The 21079-nt window shown below is 37.2% G+C and overlaps 1 protein-coding gene across 2 annotated transcripts in view; it reads left to right on the top strand.

Annotated features, from left to right (window-relative positions):
• The window catches only part of ITFG1 (integrin alpha FG-GAP repeat containing 1), a 255382-nt gene that overhangs the window by 177589 nt on the left and 56714 nt on the right, over positions 1 to 21079 (top strand). For both annotated transcript variants that reach the window (XM_520622.6, XM_054669342.2), the window contains exon 14: positions 16240 to 16318. In XM_520622.6, coding sequence (XP_520622.2) covers positions 16240 to 16318 — 79 coding nt within the window. The remainder of the gene's footprint in view (positions 1 to 16239; positions 16319 to 21079) is intronic.

The following is a 21079-nucleotide window of genomic DNA, read 5'->3' as shown; positions in this document are numbered from 1 at the left end:
TCAGCATGTAAACAAATGCACAGTGTACTTACCCAGTATCACAAATGTCAAATGTATGCCCACTTGCGAAATTATTTACTTCTTGAAAAAGTAGTTCTTCTTCATATTCCTTTGACATCAGATCATAGTAAAAAGTGTTATATTGGATGTGACCCAGTGTGAAACTGAGAGAGAAAATATACATCCCATATAGTATTCTTTACCACTTGAGTTAATTCATGAGTTGAATAGCTCTTCTGCTGGTTATGTGTTCTGTCACACCTGATAGGCAGACTATCAGGTGTATAGAAAGAGGAAAAAATTACTGAGCTCATGAACCGATCCCACCCATATTCCTTCATCTCCATTTTGAAAACTTCAGAGTGTTTTATTCATATTCAGTTTTAGCTATTCACTCCCATGGCCATAACCCGGACCTTATCTACCAGAATGGTTTCACTTCTGAAACCCCAATTTCATTTATCCAACTCTGACCACAGCCTGTTTTCCAGCCCTCCCACTCTGTTACTCTAATTATACCTGTTCCACTTTAAAACCATTAGTCTCTTGACCTGTATCAGCCCAGTATTGTCTTTGCCCACCTCCTTATTTAGTTACCACACACCAACATTACTTCTGCCAGTACCTTTAACTCCTATAAATCACTGACTTTCCAGTGTACCTGCCTGGGAAAATTTCAACCCTGGGTTAGTCCAGCTATCTCTTATTCCCTCCTATGCCTAGTATACTGGGCATTTCTGAAGAAAAACCTGTAGCTCTGCATATTGGCACTGCCCCCTCTGTATTAGTCCGTTCTCATGCTGCTATGAAGAAATACCCATGACTGGGTAATTTATAAAGAAAAGAGGTTTAATAGGCTCACAGTTCTGCATGGCTGGGGAGGATTCAGGAAACTTACAATCATGGTGGAAGGCACCTCTTCACAGGGCAGCAGGAGAATGAGTGCCAGCAGGGGAAATGCCAGATGCTTATAAAACCATCAGATCTCCTGAGAATTCACTGTCACTAGAACACCATGGGGGAAACCGCTCCTGTGATTCAGTTACCTTCCACCAGGTCCCTCCCATGACATGTGGGGATTATGGGGATTACAATTCAAGGTGAGATTTGGGTGGGGACACAGCCAAACCATATCACCCTAATTCATGGTTTCAACCTCAAATGAGCTTTTTTTAATTATATCACAGTTTTATATGGAATCCAAGTCATATTTTCTTCCATTTCTTTTTTCTGGCTTGTTTCAAGATTTTCTCTTTGTTTTTGATTTTTTGCAGTTCGAATATGATATGCTTGGGTATAGATTTTTTCAATATTTATCCTGCTTGGTGTTCTCTGAGCTTCCTGGTTCTGTGGCTTGAGGTCTGTCATGAATTTTGGAAATTGCTCAATCATTATTACTTCAAATATTTATTCTTTTGCCTTTCTCTCTTTCTTCTTCTTGTATTCCTACTACGTGTATTTACACCTTTGGCATCTTCAAGCTTAACTGATTCTTTCTTAGGTCATGTCCAATCTACCAATGAGTCCATCAAGGCATTCTTCATTTATTACAGTTTTTTTATTTCTATTTCGTTTTGATTCTTAGTTTCTATCTCTCTGCTTACATTAACCATCTCTTCTTGTATGTTGTCTGCTTTTTTCCATTAGCACCCTTAGCATGTTAATCATAATTATTTTAAATTCCTGGTCTGATCATTCCAAAATGCCTGCTATATATAAGTCTTGTTTTGATACTTCCTTTGTCTGTTCGGACGTTTTGTTTTGTTTTGTCTTTTGCCTTTCTGCATGCCCTGTAATTTTTTATTGAAAGCTGGATATGATGTATTAAGCAAAGGGAACTAAGGTAGACCTTTACTGTGGAAGTTTTAAGGTTGATCTGACTGGGAATTAGGCTGTATATACTGTTCACAGTAGCTGTTGTGTTGGAGGCAATTATTTCCTCTAGTGTCCTTGTTTTTGTCTCCTCTGGTGTGTCGGTTTCCCTACAGACTCCTTCTTAAATGAAAGATAATGATTACAGTGCTTTGGGCTGTAATTCCCTGTTATACAGGAGCCCAGTTGATGAAGTACTGGGATAGGAAAAGTGTTCTGTCATCTTGTCATTAGGTCTCACTCTTTTAGTGAACCTCTGTCCCTGGGCTGTGACCTTCACAAGTGCTTCTCAGCTTCCCTGTCTTCTTAGGTGAGATAGGAGGATGAGAGGGAGCTGAAGTTGAGTATTTCCCTTTCCCCAGGTCAGTTAGGCTTTTGTTAAACCCAAGTCAGTTAAGCTGTAGTAAAAGTTTTCTTTGAAGGCAGGCTGTTAGGGAGAACAGAGAGCTCTGGGCATATTTCAGAATGGTTACCTTCTCATGCTACTGCTGGAAACATAAAGGTATTTTTCTCCAGTCTTCACAGTGAGAATCTGGTGGAATTCCTGGAGGTAAAACTCAACAAAAGTGTAAGTGTGAGGGTTCCCCCCTGCCCTGAACCCTTGGAGTTTTGAACACTGAAGCTAGTCTACACTGAGCCTCCAGCAGTTTTTCAGTTAAGTCTTCCTACCTGTATTGGCTCCATCTTTGATCTTCTGCTCTTGGGCTTCTGCTTCTTGTAAGCTGTGACTCTGTTTCCACCTGTCTGTCTCTCCAGTTTGCAAAGTAGCAGTTTGTCCTGTGACCTTAGTTCTCTGAAAGATCTAAGAAAAGTTGTTGATTTTCTGTTTCTTTGCTTTTTTCTTATTATGAGAACTAGAGTGACAACATTAAGGAACTTTACATGTCAGACCAGAAACTGGAAGCTCTCCTTGCATTTTTATTGGTTTTGCTTTATTTGAAGTTTGTTTTTGTCCATTTTACTTCATGGCTTTTATCAGTGTATCTTGTGTGTCATTTATTGCTCTTTATCTTGATTTTTTTAACTTTTTAAAAATTTGCAAACATCTATGAAAGTATAAATCAGTATAATAAAACTCCTTGGATGGGCACAGTGGTTTATGCTTGTAATCCCAGCACTTTGGGAGGTCGAGGCAGGAGGATCTCTTGAGCCCAGGAGTTTGAGACCAGCCTGGGCAACGTGCTGAAACCCCATCTCTACAAAAAATACAAAAATTACCTGGGTGTGGTGGTGTGCACCTGTACCCGAGCTACCCGGGAGGCTGAGGTGGAGAATCACCTGAGCCTGGGGAGGTAGAGGCTGCAGTGAGCCATGATCACGCCACTGCACTGCAGCCTAGGCAACAGAATGAGACTGTCAAAAAAGAAAAAAGAAAAAAAAAAAGAACAAATAACATAAAATTCTTGTGCCCATACCCAACTTCAAAAATATCATTATATGCCCAATTTTATTTCACCCATACCACCACCTACTACCCATCCTCCCCCTAGAGTATTTTAAGGCTAATCCATCATCTCTAAATACTTCAGTGTGTTGTAAATACACATTTTACTTACTATACCAGAAGTTCTCTTTCTTCATAAGAACTATTTAATACCCTTTCTACTTTCCCAGTTTCCAGTTCTCAGTAGTTAACCTTCCCTCCTACTTCAAAAAAGAAAATAATCCATAAAATGCAAATCTCTTCAACTATCTACAGTAATTTTGGAGAAGTTATTTCACTTCTGTTAAGCCTCATTCTCCATGTCTGTAAAACTAACCTGTGTAAGTTTCCTATCACTGCTGTGACAAATTAACATAAACTTAGTGGCTTAACACAACACAGATTTATTCTCTTACAGTTCTAGAGGTTGGAAGCCTGAACTGTGTTTCACTGAACTAAAATCAAGTTGTCAGCAAGCCTACCTTCCTTTTTGGAGGCTTTGGGGAGAATCCATCCCCTTACCTTTTCCAGCTTCTTGAGGCTGCATATCTTCCTTGGCTCATGGCCCTTTCCTCCATACCCAAAGCCAGTAGTGTTGCATCTTCAAATCACTGGCACTAATGCATACTGCCTTCCTCTTTCTCCTATGGGGAGCTTTGTGATTACGTTAGCCCCACCTGGATATTGCAAGATACTCTACTCATCTTGAGATCTTTAATGACATCTGCCAAGTCCTTTTTGGCAGTATATTCAGCAGGCTCTGGAAAGTAGGACATGGACATCTTTGGAGTACCATTATTCTGCCTATCACATTACCTTAAGGTTATTGTTAAAATTGGAGGAATTAATGTAGGTAGGCCATAGTAGGCCCTAATACACAATAAACACTCAAAAAGTTTAGCTGCTATTATTTGTCAATGTTATTGTTTATACCCCTGCCTCTATAACATCCCTATATTGGTAGGGATAGTAAGTTCCAAATATTTTGAGAAATGTTGGTGTTCCATTTGTGTTTCAGGTACGACTAGAGGTATACTAGACTTCTTGACTTTTTCTTAGTGTGTAAATCTTTTTAAACATCACAAATTTATGAAATATGGATATGGTAAATATCAGTATTATTAGTGAGTGCTACCATAAATATCTGTGAATCAAAAGAGTATTTATATTCCTGTTTTCTGATTTTTTTTCCTTCAAATATCCAACTAATTTTTGAAATCTTTTATTCTCAGTATAAGGCATATTCTGACCTTTCACTATGTCAGTGGAGATAATGGCGTTTTTCTCTGTGACTTGGTAATTCTTTTCACCAAAGTCTAGTGACTTTTTCCACTTCGTGGATTATGAATCTAGAAGCAGGCAGATAAGTACTTTTCCCCTTGGAGAACAGACGGTTTAAAAGTAGTCTTTGACTTCCCCATATACAAAAAGACTCTGTGCACATTCCTTTCAAAGAGCTCCATGGAGGCAGAAAACAGTATCTTTTTTTCTTGACAGTATGTCCTGGAACCTAACAGAGGGGCTGGTGCTTAATAATTTGTCAGCTGGGCTGGGTGCGGTGGCTCACGCCTGTAATCCCAACACTTTGGGAGGCTGAGGCGGGCAGATCACGAGGTCAGGAGATCAAGACCATCCTGGCTAACACGGTGAAACCCCATCTCTACTAAAAATACAAAAAATTAGCCGGACATGGTGTCGGGCGCCTGTAGTCCCAGCTACTCGGGAGGCTGAGGCAGGAGAATGGCGTGAACCCGGGAGACGGAGCTTACAGTGAGCCGAGATCGTGCCACTGCACTCCAGCCTGGGCGACAGAGCGAGACTCCGTCTCAAAAATAATAATAATAATAATAACAATTTGTCAGTTGACCTCTGCAGCACTAAACATAATCCCTTCCTCCACAGCCATTCTCATTGCTTTTCCTCTTGACTGAAAATCAGCGTGCCAGCTGTGCTGTGGGTCACACCTGCCTCCTCTCCAGGAACCTTATGGGCCTTGTTCCGCTGTTTATTTGGCCTATGTATCTGGCCTCCACTAGTCTGCTGGTGTCTTTCCTTCAGCAGTTAAGGATGCCTAAGTCTCTTATCTGTACATGTATACATATGTACCTTCTGAAACCCACATCCCCTGCAGCTACTACCCATCTCTCTTTTCTTTTCTCAGCCAAACTCCTTGAGTTGCCTGCATATGGATCTCTCAAATTCCTCACCTCAGTATCCTTAACCCACTGTTATCGTCTAGCCTTTGAGCTTACGCCGCTGCAGCTGCATGTGATACTGCCAACACTTACCGAAACACTCCCTTTTCTCGGCTGCCTTCCTGCTCTTTCTTCCCAGCTCTCCTCCTACCTCTCTGTCCATTCTTCCGGGTTTCTTTATGAACTTCTCTTCTGCCTATCTTTTAAATGTTGGTGATTTTCAGGTTCCATCCTAGGTTCTCTTCTCACTATATATACAATAGTCCCCCCTTATCCACAAAAACGCATTCCAAGATCCCCAGTGGATGCCTGCAACCTCGGATAGTACTGAACCCTATGCACCTTGTTTTTCCTACACGTACGTACCTATGATAAAGCTTAGTTCAGAAATTAGGCACAGTAAGAGATTAACAACAACAATAACGGATAATAAAATAGAACAGTTATAACAACATACTGTAATAAAAGTTATGTGAATATTTATCTCTCAAAATACATTATGGTATTGTACAATGAGTAACTGAAACCACAGGACATGAAACCGCACATGAGCGGCGACTACTCTAAACTCTTTAAGTGATCTCAACCACTTTCCTGAACATCAGACCTTTGTATCTAAGTCCCTTACAAGGAAGGACCCTGAAATGTAATGTTCCCCACCCCCCAAAACCCAGTCCTCTTCCCATGTTCTCTGGCTCACTTTTTCCTTTCCTTTGTCTCCCAAATCTACTAGATTATCATTCTTTCCCCACAACTGTCCCTTCTCTCTGTCCTGTTACTTTATTTCAGGACTTTTTTTTTTTTTTTTTTTTTTTTGCCTGACTGCTGCAGTTATCTAAGCTATCCTTCAAAAACATACTACAACAGTGATCTTTCTAAAACACAGACCTTCAGTGGCTACCCTTTACCCTTGAGAGATGATCTAAATCTAGCTTCCTGAGATAGAGCCCTGGTTTACCCCTTCAGCCTTATCTCTTGCAGTTTTTCCTCAGGCCCTCCCACAACTCTATAATCAGATCTCTGAACCACTATCTTCTGTCACCTCTGTCACCTCCTGTTCCTGCACCTGCCTCTGTAACAAAGCCTTCTCTTCTTCACCTTCTCCTAGTTTGCTCTGTGTGACCTTCAGGTTGGCACTCAGACAATATTTCCTCCGAGAAAGCATTCCCTGGCTTCCATTTGACATAGAGTTGGATGCACCTTCTGTTGTTTCTTAGCACCCTATGCCTAGTCCTACTACTGTCACTTATTATAGTTTAAAGTGGGTGAGTATCTGTGTTAAGTCCCTTCAGGATTGTGTCTTATTGATTATTCAGTCTTTACTCCCCAGCACAGTGCCTGACACATAGTTACATGACAAATACTTGAGGTATGAATTAATGAGCTTTCTCTAGAATTTGGTTTGCTTTTTAATGGGCCGTCATTGATAAGTTTACCATAGCATCTCTCACCCCAATAGCATATTCACTGTTAAGTATGAAAACTTGAAAAATAAATTACGAGCTATTTACAAGAGAAATGCATTCTGGAAAAGCTCTGATGCAAAGGAAAAACATTCCCTATTTATGCTCGCAGAAATACCTCCTAATGAAACACAATTGTTTCCATTGTTACAACAATTAATTTTTAATATATGCAACAGAACAAGGTGACTTTAACTTTTTAATCTTTTCAATCAGAAGGAGTCTCAGGCTTTTACCTATTCTATTTAGGAACATTCTGACAAAGTACAGGACAAGTACATTTATCTTTGGGTCAGACGCCATGGCTTACACCTGTAATCCCAGCACTTTGGGAGGCTGAGGCAGAAGACTGCCTGAGCCCAGGAGTTCGAGACTTGTCTGACTAGCCTGGGCAACATAGTGAGATCCTGTCTCTACAGAATAAAAATGTTTTACATTAGCTGCATGTGGTGGCACACACCTGTAATCCCAGGTACTCAGGAGGCTGAGGTGGGAGGATCGCCTGAGTACAAGTCAAGGCCGTAGTGAGCTGTGATCGCGCCACTGGGCTCCAGCCTGGGCAACAGGGTGAGACCTTGTCTAAAAAACAAACAAACAAAAAAAAACCTTCTTATCTTTATTTTGGTGAAGTGAATGATCTTACTAGGTACTGTTTTACCATGCTTTAAAATATAGCAGGCATTACTTCAATCACTATGTATTGATTATAACTGATTTATTTGACATTCCTTAAAATATTACTCACTCCTTAATTCTGTTTGCCTTTCTTTTATCACACCTGACAGTGGTGATATCATGCTTCCTGTACCAAAGATAGAAAAACGATGATATGGATATTTTCTGCATTTAATATGCCTTTTTACAGTCCTTTACTTACCTTAGTCAGAGGGAAAATATCTTGCAGTTTTCATTGGAAAATAACCAAAATTAAAGGAAATAATGTTTTATTTAATGTCTTAAAGAGCAAGAAACAATATAAAAATTTCAATATTAAACTAAATTGGGCATTACAGCTAACGTTAATGAAGATAAAGACAAATGCCAGTGAGAGTTCACTTAAAAAATAAACAGGATTTTTAAAAATTACCCTTGAGAAAAGTTAAGTCCACTCTATAAGTCAGCTATTTTTCTAATATTTTAGAATCATGAATTTATATCATATAATAGCTATTGATTATACCTAATACAGTATCTTTTATATGTTTTTCCATTTTTATTTCATCATCCAGAGCCAATGATTTGAAGTATTATTTGCGCTCCACTATAGGAGCCCAAGACCTTGAAACAAACCCTAGGTAATCAAATAATTGACACTAACATAGAAACCACCATTTGGCTTACTAAAAAAGTCTCTAAAGAAAACAGAGGTATTCCAACCCCAATTTTATAAGACAATAGGCACACAAGAGATCAGGTTAGTTAGAAAGAATCTATATGATACAACACCTAAACTGCATTACATCAGTGTGACACATCCTAGAATGAGAAAAAGGATGCCAATGATAGTCTTTTTTTACTGATAGTATGAAAAATTGAACCATCACTAATATGTCTAAATTTAACTTCCCTGAATTCTTTCGAACAAGCATCAGATGTGACATTTAAAAGGACACCCTAATATAACCCAAGTATGTAAAAGGTATGAAAGATACAGCAATACTCCTTGTACCTTTATTGTATAGAAGAAACACAAAGTAAAAATTTTTCCAGATCTCTTGGCATTTTCTGTGAGCATAACTATTTTTAGTATATTTTGTAGTAAACATTCATATGGAGGTAAGTGGCAGTATTTTAGAAGAAAAAAATGAAGTTTAATGCTATGACGTATGGGATAAGAAACCAAAAGACCTATAGGCCCAGGTATCAGTTGTATCATTTCAGTTGAGAAAGGAAATTGGGAATTGAATTGTTCATTATACAGATGGTGTAGAAGAGCAATTCTCAAACTTCTTGGTCTATGGACCCCAAACTTTTCTTTAAGTTAGATATATCTACTGACATTACTTTGTTTGAAATTAAAACTGAAATAATTTTAAATGATATTGTTTTTAAAAGATAACCCATTATATTAACATAACCAATTTTATTTTTTTTAAAACTATATTTTTCATATTAAAATATTAGGGAAAGAGAGGCATTGCTTTATGTTATTACAAATCTCTTTAATGCTTAGTGTAATAGAAGATAGCATATTCCCTTATCTCCTTTTACATTCAGATTTTTGTGGTATGTTGCCTTGGTTGAAATAGATGAAAAAAATTCAGCCTCACATAACTATGTAATATAAAAGGGAGTGTTTTAATAGAAACCATCATTCTCAGCGAACTGTCGCAAGGACAAAAAACCAAACACCACATGTTCTCACTCGTAGGTGGGAATTGAACAATGAGAGCACTTGGACACAGGAACAGGAACATCACACACCGGGGACTGTTGTGGGGTGGGGGGAGGGGGGAGGGATAGCATTAGGTGATATAACTAATGCTAAATGACAAGTTAATGGGTGCAGCACACCAACATGGCACATGTATACATATGTAACAAACCTGCACGTTGTGCCCATGTACCCTAAAACTTAATATAAAAATACAAAAATTAACCGGATGTGGTGGCGCATGCCTGTAGTCCCAGCTACTCGGGAGGCTGAGGCAGAAGACTTGCTTGAACCCCGGAGGCGGAGGTTGCAGTGAGCCCAGATTGTGCCGCTGCACTCCAGACTCGGGTCTCACACACACAAAAAAAAGTTATTTTGTTAGTAGTTGCTCTCAGGATTACAATTAACATCGTAACTTAGAAACAATCTAGTTCATATTAATCCAGCTTAATTTTAGTAGCTTGTAAAAACTTTGCTCTAACGTATCTCAGTTTATTTACTCCTCCTCAATTTGTACTATTATTGTCAATACAAATTACATCTTCAAGCATTATGAGACCAACAAGATGGTTTTATAATTATTGTTTCAAACAATAGTCTTTTATATCAGGTAAGAGAAAAGAGCTACAAACAAAAATATATTTATACCATATTTACCTACAGTTCCTTTTTTTTTTTTCCAACTTCGTCTTCGCAGAATACTTAGAGTTACCTTTAACAGTACTTTTTATTTATTTGTGTGGATTCAAATTACTGTCTAGTGTCCTTTCAGATCAGCCAGAATTCCCTTTAATATTTCCTACAAGTCAGGTGTGCTAATAACAAGTTCCTTCTGGTTTTATCTGGCAATATGTTAATTTCCCCCCATTTTTGAAGGATATTTTTGCTGGATTTTAGACTTCTTGGCTGACAGTCTTTTTCTTTTAACACTTTGAATTTATCATCCTATTGCCTTCTAGCCTCCTGGGTTTCTGATGAGAATTGAGCTGTTAATCTTTCTGAGGATACCTTGTCCGTGATGAATTGCTTGTCTCTTGCTGCTTTCAACATTCAATCTTTGGCTTTCAAAATGTTAACTATGATATGATAGGCAGGGTTTGACTGTGATGTATCTTGGTGTGGATCTCTTTGAGTTTACCCTACTTGGCGTTCATTGAGCTTTTTGGGTGTACAGGTTAATGTTGCATTAAATTTAGATAGTTTTAGCCATTATTGCTTCACATATTTCTACCTCTTTCCTCTCTTCTGGGACTCCCATTATTGTTGGTATTCTTAATGGTGCTCCATATGTCTCAGAGGCTCTGTTCATTTTTTTTTTTTATTCCCTTTTTTCTATCCTTCACACTAGATAATATGAATTGACATATCTTCAATTTTGCTGATTATTTCCTTGCCAGGTTAAATCTCCTATTGAGCTTTGCTAGTTAATTTTTCATTTCAGTTATTGTATTGTAGAATTTCAGTTTTGACTGTTTTTTTTTTCCCCGATGTATGAGCCGTACTGTTTCTTTGCATGTCATAATTTTTTTTATTGAAAACTGGACATTTTTAACTATATGTCGACTCCAGAAATCTTCCCAGATTTCTCCCATTGCCTGGGTTTGTGATTTTTGCTCTTATTGCTGTTTGTTCAGTAACTTTCCCAGACTAATACTGTCAAGTCTTCATTTTTTGTTGTGTGTTGCCACTCAGCTTAATGGCCAGCTGTGATGGCCAGAGATTTCCTTAAAAGAGAGGTTAGGCCCTTCTCCAGTCTTTCTGGGGCATGAACATAGTGCTGCATATGTTCATGGACTTCTAGATTCCCAGAAATAAGTGAGAGCTTTTCAGAGTCCCCTGTGAATATCTCATTTCCATTTTTCCTTTTAAGATTTGGTCAACCTCTCATTAACCCCAGCTGATAATCACTGCCTCAGGCAGCTGCAATGTTAAACAATTGCTGATGATTATTTTCTTTTATTTATTTATTTATTTATTATTATACTTTAAGTTTTAGGGTACATGTGCACAATGTGCAGGTTTGTTACATATGTATACATGTGCCATGCAGGTGTGCTGCACCCACTAACTCGTCATCCAGCATTAGGTATATCTCCCAATGCTATCCCTCCCCTCCCCCCACCCCACAACAGTCCCCAGAGTGTGATGTTCCCCTTCCTGTGTCCATGTGTTCTCATTGTTCAATTCCCACCTATGAGTGAGAATATGCGGTGTTTGGTTTTTTGTTCTTGCGATAGTTTACTGAGAATGATGATTTCCAATTTCATCCATGTCCCTACAAAGGACATGAACTCATCATTTTTTATGACTGCATATATTCCATGGTGTATATGTGCCACATTTTCTTGATCCAGTCTATCATCGTTGGACATTTGGGTTGGTTCCAAGTCTTTGCTATTGCGAATAGTGCTGCAATAAACATACGTGTGCACGTGTCTTTACAGCAGCATGATTTATAGTCCTTTGGGTATATACCCAGTAATGGGATGGCTGGATCAAATGGTATTTCTAGTTATAGATCCTTGAGGAATCGCCACACTGACTTCCACAATGGTTGAACTAGTTTACAGTCCCACCAACAGTGTAAAAGTGTTCCTATTTCTCCACATCCTCTCCAGCACCTATTGTTTCCTGACTTTTTAATGATTGCCATTCTAACTGGTGTGAGATGATATCTCATTGTGGTTTTGATTTGCATTTCTCTGATAGCCAGTGATGGTGAGCATTTTTTCATGTGTTTTCTGGCTGCATAAATGTCTTCTTTTGAGAAGTGTCTGTTCATGGGGTTGTTTGTTTTTTTCTTGTAAATTTGAGTTCATTGTAGATTCTGGATATTAGCCCTTTGTCAGATGAGTAGGTTGCGAAGATTTACTCCCATTTTGTGGGTTGCCTGTTCACTCTGATGGTAGTTTCTTTTGCTGTGCAGAAGCTCTTTAGTTTAATGAGATCCCATTTGTCAATTTTGGCTTTTCTTGCTTTTGGTGTTTTAGACATGAAGTCCTTGCCCATGCCTATGTCCTGAATGGTAATGCGTAGGTTTTCTTCTAGGCTTTTTATGGTTTTAGGTCTAACGTTTAAGTCTTTAATCCATCTTGAATTGATTTTTGTATAAGGTGTAAGGAAGGGATCCAGTTTCAGCTTTCTACATATGGCTAGCCAGTTTTCCCAGCACCATTTATTAAATAGGGAATCCTTTCCCCATTGCTTGTTTTTCTCAGGTTTGTCAAAGATCAGATAGTTGTAGATATACGGCGTTATTTCCTAAATAGACATCTACAGAACTCTCCACCCCAAATCAACAGAATATACATTTTTCTCAGCACCACACCACACCTATTCCAAAATTGACTACATACTTGGAAGTAAAGCTCTCTTCAGCAAATGTAAAGGAACAGAAATTATAACAAACTTATCTCTCAGACCACAGTGCAATCAAACTAGAACTCAGGATTAAGAAACTCACTCAAAACCGCTCAACTGCATGGAAACTGAACAACCTGCTCCTGAATGACTACTGGGTACATAACGAAATGAAGGCAGAAATAAAGATGTTCTTTGAAACCAACGAGAACAAAGACACAACATACCAGAATCTCTGGGACACATTCAAAGCAGTGTGTAGAGGGAAATTTATAGCACTAAATGCCCACAAGAGAAAGCAGGAAAGATCCAAAATTGACACCCTAACATCACAATTAAAAGAACTAGAGAAGCAAGAGCAAACACATTCAAAAGCTAGCAGAAGGCAAGAAATAACTAAGATCAGAGTAGAACTGAAGGAAATAGAGACACAAAAAACCCTTCAAAAAATTAGTGAATCCAGGAGCTGGTTTTTTTGAAAGGATCAACAAAATTGATAGACCGCTAGCAAGACTAATAAAGAAAAAAAGAGAGAAGAATCAAATAGATGCAATAAAAAATGATAAAGGGGATATAACTACCGATCCCACAGAAATACAAACTACCATCAGAGATTACTACAAACACCTCTACGCAAATAAACTAGAAAATCTAGAAGAAATGGATAAATTCCTCGACACATTCGCTCTCCCAAGACTAAACCAGGAAGAACTTGAATCTCTGAATAGACCAATAACAGGAGCTGAAGTTGTGGCAATAATCAATAGCTTACCAAACAAAAAGAGTCCAGGACCTGATGGATTCACAGCCGAATTCTACCAGAGGTACAGGGAGGAACTGGTACCATTCCTTCTGAAAGTATTCCAGTCAATAGAAAAAGAGGGAATCCTCCCTAACTCATTTTATGAGGCCAGCATCATCCTGATACCAAAGCCGGGCAGAGACACAACCAAAAAAGAGAATTTTAGACCAATATCCTTGATGAACATTGATGCAAAAATCCTCAATAAAATACTGGCATACCGAATCCAGCAGCACATCAAAAAGCTTATCCACCATGATCAAGTGGGCTTCATCCCTGGGATGCAAGGCTGGTTCAATATACGCAAATCAATAAATGTAATCCAGCATATAAACAGAACCAAAGACAAAAACCACATGATTATCTCAATAGATGCAGAAAAGGCCTTGGACAAAATTCAACAACCCTTCATGCTAAAAACTCTCAATAAATTAGGTATTGATGGGACGTATTTTCAAGAAACTTTACAGTGGTGGAGCTTGTTCACACAGAGCAAGCTCTCAGTCCATTAAAAAAAGACAAACCCTGAGAAGAGAGCTTTTCAGGGAGCTTCCAGAAAGGTCATATAGTGACATTTCTCTGGGAATGGATCTTTGGGGAGCTCTAAACCTGTTCTGCCCCCTCCAGTACCTGGTAGGCTCTTCATTTTCATAGCTACCCTACTTGCAAAGCTGTTGGTTTTCAAGGCTACTTCAGAGCTGGGGAGAGAGACATGGAAATAGAGCAATTTAAAACACAACAGAGGTAATTATTCTTACCAAAATTCAGCTATTTTTCTTAAATGAGTGCTCCTTGGATTCTTGCAAAGTTCTGAAAAAGTTGATTTCAACAACTTTCTGCCAGTATTCTCATTGCTTTTATTGAGGAGCAGATTTTTTTGAGGTCCTTACCATTCCAGAAGTGATTCTACACTACTCTGTTACACTAAAATATATTGGTCTACCTTGCACTTTAGATGGATCTTTTACCCGTGAATGGTTTTGTACTATCATGCATTGGTCATTTTGGAAATTTTGGTTTACTGAGTTATGCAGATCTTCCTCATGTTAACACATTTTATTGTATGATATTTTTAAAAAACATTTGTTAATATTACCACTGATTGCCTCAGAACAGTTTCTTAAGTATTGGGAAGATATCAGGCTCACAGTGGCAGATGCAAGTTTTTCAAAATTAAAATATTCACTTAGAAGCTCAAATTTTATCCTTAGCGACAAATACTGTCATTTGTTTTTCTGAAAGTGGCAGACTCACTTTGTCCATTTTCAAGAAAACGTTAGCTAAATACCCAAGTCGGAATATCTGTTGTTTGGTGCCACTGCTAATTACCCACATCTTTGTTTTTGCTCTATTAGTACAAATGTTAACTCAGTGTAAAACGCAAATGATGTCTTAGTATTATTATGAAAATAGTTTTTACCTAATGTGACCTTCTGAAGGTATTTTGGGACCCCCAGGGGTTTCTTGTAACACTCTTTGAGAACCACTGTGTAGAGAAACTGGATCAGGATTTCTAGACCTTGTCTTCAAATATCAAAATGACTGGCCCGTGATGATAGGTGAGCTTCAGCTTTACAACTCATATCAGACACATGCTGACCTGATTTTTTTTAACTGAATACAGATAGGAAAGAAAACAATGCTTTTCCTTGCCCATCTGCAAGATAAGAATGTAGAGACAACATTTTGCTAATTCTCTCATGAAAGTAGTGTGTAGTACAAAGCGTAATATTCATCTTTCCACATAAAAATGTTTCTTGTTTATTTTGCATATTTATGTGATTTCTTCATGAATCATTTAATCAATTAGTAATGTCTTATGAGTAATTCCATCCTTATAGCAACCTATTTTCTCATAGCCGTTGGAAGCATATGGACTTCTAAAAATCTTAAAATATCAGTCAGGCAATTGTGATGTTGATGAAATCATATTACTTCTTATCATCCTGGAGAAAAATCATTTTTAAAGCATCAGTAGCCTATCTAAATGTCATTATTAACTTTTCTATACTTTTCTGGGAAGATCAGTAGAATTTTGAGGCTGAGAAAAATATTCAAAAGAATGTAAAGCATTTCTTAAACATTTTGTCATCTTAGGATGTCCATTGCAATCTTCGGTTTCTTTATGTTCTATTTAATTAGCCTTGGTTTCTAAAGAGAAGGAGTATATCATTTTATTCAAGGTTTGAGGAATGTTCCAGAAATAGGAAACAAGTTAGAGATAGACCTCACCATTGTAACTGAGGCACTGTCAATCCATCAGAATTTTCTTAAATGAAAAATAATGTATTCTCTAAATGTGCAGGAGTTTAAATGTGGTGGAACTAATCATCAGTATTTTTTATTCTATCGTAATTATTGTGGATGGATTTTATTTATGTTGATATTTTAGTGGGAAAATGTAAACCATGTCCAATCCCTCCCTGAAGGGAAAAAGCAATGCTATATTCAACAGAATATTTGGTCTTAGAAATACCCAGTTAAAATAACGAACTAAATAAATGCAACTATTAAATCATTTAAAGTCTTAAGAATTTTCTACTAATCAGGTTTTCTTTTTGTTTGTTTATTATTTTTTAACACTAAGATCCTAGGAAACAACAGGTTTTCTTTTGATGTGCTGTTAATGGGAGGGGTCTCTAGGTAACTGTTATCCGTGTAAGAATTTTTTGCTTTGAAAGAGATTTGCCTGAAACTTCCAATAATTCACTTATTTTCCAAGCCTTAACTATTTTTTTTTTCTATTGCAGCCCTTTGGAGTGAATCAACCTGGACCTTATATCATGTATACAACTGTAGATGCAAATGGGTATCTGAAAAATGGATCAGGTAAGACCAGATACATTGTCCATAATGTATAAAAGCTTCTTCAGTCAATATATTAGCAAGGTAAACTGGTGGAAAAAATTATGTTTTCACACTCCTTAATAACATCTTCACTTTTATTATGCTTAGTCTTTCCATAGACTTACATTGGTAGATTATAAAAGGTTCTTACGACAAAAAATGTTCACTTTCAATTCTTCATATATCCCTATTATGATGGAGCCAACTCATTATCCTTATTTTTTAGTTGAAGTAGCAGAGAGATTGGGTGAAATTACTTGTGTTATCTTGGTCAGAAAGTGAAGTGCAAATTAGTTAATTAAGTTCATCTTAGAAGATGTATAAATTAAGAATCCAATTAATAGTATAATATAAACTACTCCTAGTTTTTTTTTATTATGTAGAATAGAAGCTGTAATACATAGAGAGGGTTTTTTGATATATTATTATAAAGAAAAAATCTGGTTATACATTTAAATAAATAATAAAGGAAAATGCAATTAAGACAATAAAAGAAATAAGATTGAGCAAAGGATCTCTGCTTTTAACAGATGGCTGACTGACTGAGGTTAGATCCAAATTACAGTAAATACAACTGTGATAATTCCAGTTATCTAAAGAAGAAAAGGAATCTGAATATGCTTCTTTTAAGATGCCTAGAGTTTTAACCATGAAGAAGTATAAGCAGAGTTGCTGTCACTCCTCTATTTTTTTGGCCAAAAAAGAAAAAGGAAGAACTCATTATATGGACATTGCCATGTTATGTAATGGCCTTACTAAATCAAATATACCCCAGAGTGAGTTTACTTTTTTAGCTAATTGCACACATTTAAGAGTCTCAGTTGTACTGCTTGCTTCAGCACAGAAACATTCCATATAACAAAATTTTTTTTTAAATTCAAGGAGAAATTGACAAACACAATTATACTTTATTTATTTATTTATTTGAGACGGAGTCTCACTGTGTTGCCCAGGCTGGACTGCAGTTGCGCGATCTCGGCTCACTGCAAGCTCCGCCTCCCGGGTTCCTGCCATTCTCCTGCCTCAGCCTCCCGAGCAGCTGGGACCACAGGCGCCCGCCACTACACCTGGCTAATTTTTTATATTTTTAGTAGAGATGGGGTTTCACCTGTGTTAGCCAGGATAATCTCCGTCTCCTGACCTCATGATCAGTCTGCCTCGGCCTCCCAAAGTGCTGGGATTGCAGGCGTGAGACACTGCACCTGGCCACAATTATACTTTAATATACCACTGTCAGTCACAGCAGTTCAAGATAAATAAGGATATAGATAATTTGAACAAATTACTTCTTTGTGTTTTTAATTCATGTACATATTAAACCTTTACAAAAAAGGCTCTGGGACCAGCTGGTTTTATCAGTTAATTCTTTTAGACTTTGAAGATGCAGATGATTTCAGTGCTAGGTAAGATGTTCCAGAATACAGGATGACAAGATGAAGTTACTTATTGCATTTCATGAACCTAGTATAACTCGGGCAGAGCCAGCATACTCAAAACCAAAAACTAAGTTCACTGGTGGGATATCAATGAAAATCCTATCTAAAACCTAACAACTTAAATTTGTCTGTATTTTTAAAGAATTGCTTACTTAACGTAATCAAGTAGATGATTATCTAAGGAATGCACTGATGGCTTAAAATGGGAAAATCTCTTAATTGTTATAGCAATACATCAGTTTTTAAAATACTTTCTTTTTCTCTTTTTTTCATATAATGATACATTGTGTACATCTCTCCATATCTGTTCATACAGACAATCCTGATTTCTTTGGGGGCTATTTTGTATAAAGATACAATAGCTACTCTAGCCAATCCTCTATTTTTTGTTTTACTATAATACAACAATACAACAGTAAACATCTATTTGCATATATTTTTATGCAGTTAAATGAATAATTCAGGCCAGGTGCTCATGCCTGTAATCCCACCACTTTGGGAGACCAAGGCGGGTGGTTCACTTGAGGTCAGGAGTTCAAGACCAGCCTGGCCAACATGACACAGCCCCATTTCCACTAAAAATACAAAAGCTGCACGTGGTGGCGGTGGCCTGTAATTCCAGCTACTCAGGAGGCTGAGGCATGAGAATCACTTGGACCTGGGAGGTAGATGTTGCAGTGAGCCGAGATCACACCACTGCACTCCAACCTTGGTGAAGGAGTAAGACTGTCTTAAAATAAATAAATAAATAAATAATAAAATAATAAAATAATTCTCACTTCATAGAAAAAAAGTTAATAAAAAATTAACATTTATCTTGAGGAACACAATTTCAAGAGATTCACTTTCCACTTTGTACATTTCTATAATTGTTGACTAGTTTTCAGTTCTTTTTCATTGTTTAAAAAAGATGCGCTGGGTGCAGTGGCCCATGCCTGTAATCCCAGCACTTTCGGAGGCCAAGGTGGGCGGATCACCTGAGGTCAGGAGTTTGAGACCAGCCTGGCCAAAATGGTGAAACGCTGTCTCTACTGAAAATGCAAAAAAAAGAAATTAGCCAGGTGTGGTGGCACATGCCTGTAGTCCCAGCTACTGCGGGAGGCTGGGGCAGGAGACTCATTGAACCTGGAGGTAGCAGTTGCAGCGAGCTGAGGGCATTGCACTCCAGCTGGGTGACAAGAACAAAACTCCGTCTCAGAAAAAAAAAAAATGGGATTCTTGATTCAGTCAACAAAATTTTCACCAAACTTATACTGCAAACTAGACATTGGCACCTAGTATTGAACTCCATTCAGTAATATTCACTACCCATTACTATTTTTTTAAGTGAATGGAACAATATTTACTTAGCATGATTTTTAAAAATCTACCCCAAAACAGTAATGGAACATTAGATTTATTCTTATTATATCTAATATTTACCTGTTTCTAGATTGGAGTAGAAATTGGGAGGGAATTTGTAGGCATAAAAGGAAATGAAAAAATATCTAAGGTAAAAATAAATGCAGTTGAGTGCATAAATCAAATGAATGCATACATTTTCATGGCAGAACACTGAAAACAAAAATAAAAAGCCCTCACAAACTTGAAAAAAATCTAAATGTCTATAAATAGAGATATAATAAATTATCCCATTTTATAATATTCTCCAGACTGCAAAATATTTTCAGATAACTTTTGATGTTTATAATAGTTGGAGGAAGACATATCTGCATGTAAAATCCAAATTGTATGTGCGTTATTTTAAGTGTGTCTGTGTGTAGGAAAAATATCTAAACAAAATGACGCATAAAATGTTACCACAATTATCTCTTGGTCATGGGAATGCAAATTGTATGTGTGTGATTTTTAAGTGTGTCTGTGTGTAGGACAAATATATAAACAAACTAATGTGTGTTACTATGATTATCTCTTGGTTTTTGGATTTTATATATTTCTTTGCATTTTTATTTACTAAATATATATTGCTTTTTAATTTAAGAAAAAGCTTTTAAAATATTTCAAACATATGCTGTATTTCATGCATAAAATGTATTCTAAGCAAGGAAGTAACACTTAATTTAATTGACTGAGGGAGTGCCATCATGAAACCCTGCCCCAAATTTTAAAGGATGAGAATTCCCAGTTTAAATGTTAAGCATGTTGAACTCCAAAGAAACATTACTGGGCTAAACCGTACCTTCCATCCCATCCTACCCCATCAGCAGAGAATGTTCCACTGTAGGAAGAGGATGACTACATTTACGTATTTCGGAAACTACAGTCTTGGTTTTCTCCTAGAGCAGCTGAGAGTCACTCACTACCCATTGTCGGGTCATAAAATTAATGTAGTAGCTTTTAGAGTATTTTACTTAATAGAGTAAAAGAGAACAGTAGAAAACAATCTATTGATCAGAGTACATCCCAGATGGTAAAGTATTGTTTCATGAAATTTTTATTTAGTTCGTGCGTGTGTGTGTGTGTGTGTGTGTGTGTGTGTTTTCACACTGGGTAATAACATAGGATGTAGTTTTTATTGTGGGTTGTGTCCAGAAAAGTTTGAAAACCACTGCCAGAGAGAAATAACAACAACAACATAAGTTAATATTATTCAGTAAAGGCCTGGCCCAATTATCCTATTGCTTACAGATAGATTATCATTCTTACCCATTACTCTGCAGTCTTAGTCCATTTCCTAGCAAAGCCTGAATGGCCAAACATTATTAGAGAGTTACATTACAGAGGAGTCATTAATTTTCTAAATAATAGTTCCTGTAACAGATTTAAAAAATAAAAATAAAGTACATTTATTATGAACTTTTTAGGAGCTTAAACTCCTCTGGTTTTGAATCTAGGATTTTGTTTACTACTCTTGTAAATTAGCCAGGGATCTGCAGTGGGCATCCAAATTGCCTAAACAATATTTGATAAGAACTTAATAGAATGGAGTACATTGGCAAAATTTTGTAGACTAGTGAGTTGTTGGTCATTTATGAATAATAACATTATTAGACCAAGAATTGCTTTTCTACCCCATAAACGACTTATTTGGCCATACTGTTTAAATCCAGAGCAAAATCATTTTCCTTTTTCCTCTGTGGTTACTATTTGTTAATATACCTGAGAAAAACATAAGTAACCTTTGCCTTCTGTGTACCCTTAGTGTATGCAAGAAGCGATGTTAAGCAATCACATGCTGTGATGTAGGGGAAAAAATATGTCTTCTACGACACACATGTGTGTCTGTGACCAGTCTACATATCTGTGACCAGATATGTAGGGTTTTACCCCACATCAACCTGTTCTCCAACACAAGCTAGGTATCTCA

Source organism: Pan troglodytes, chromosome 18 (assembly GCF_028858775.2).
Source record: "Pan troglodytes isolate AG18354 chromosome 18, NHGRI_mPanTro3-v2.0_pri, whole genome shotgun sequence".
NCBI lineage: Eukaryota > Metazoa > Chordata > Mammalia > Primates > Hominidae > Pan > Pan troglodytes.
Note: the sequence above shows the minus strand (reverse complement) of the source record. Positions and strands in the feature narration are given on the sequence as shown.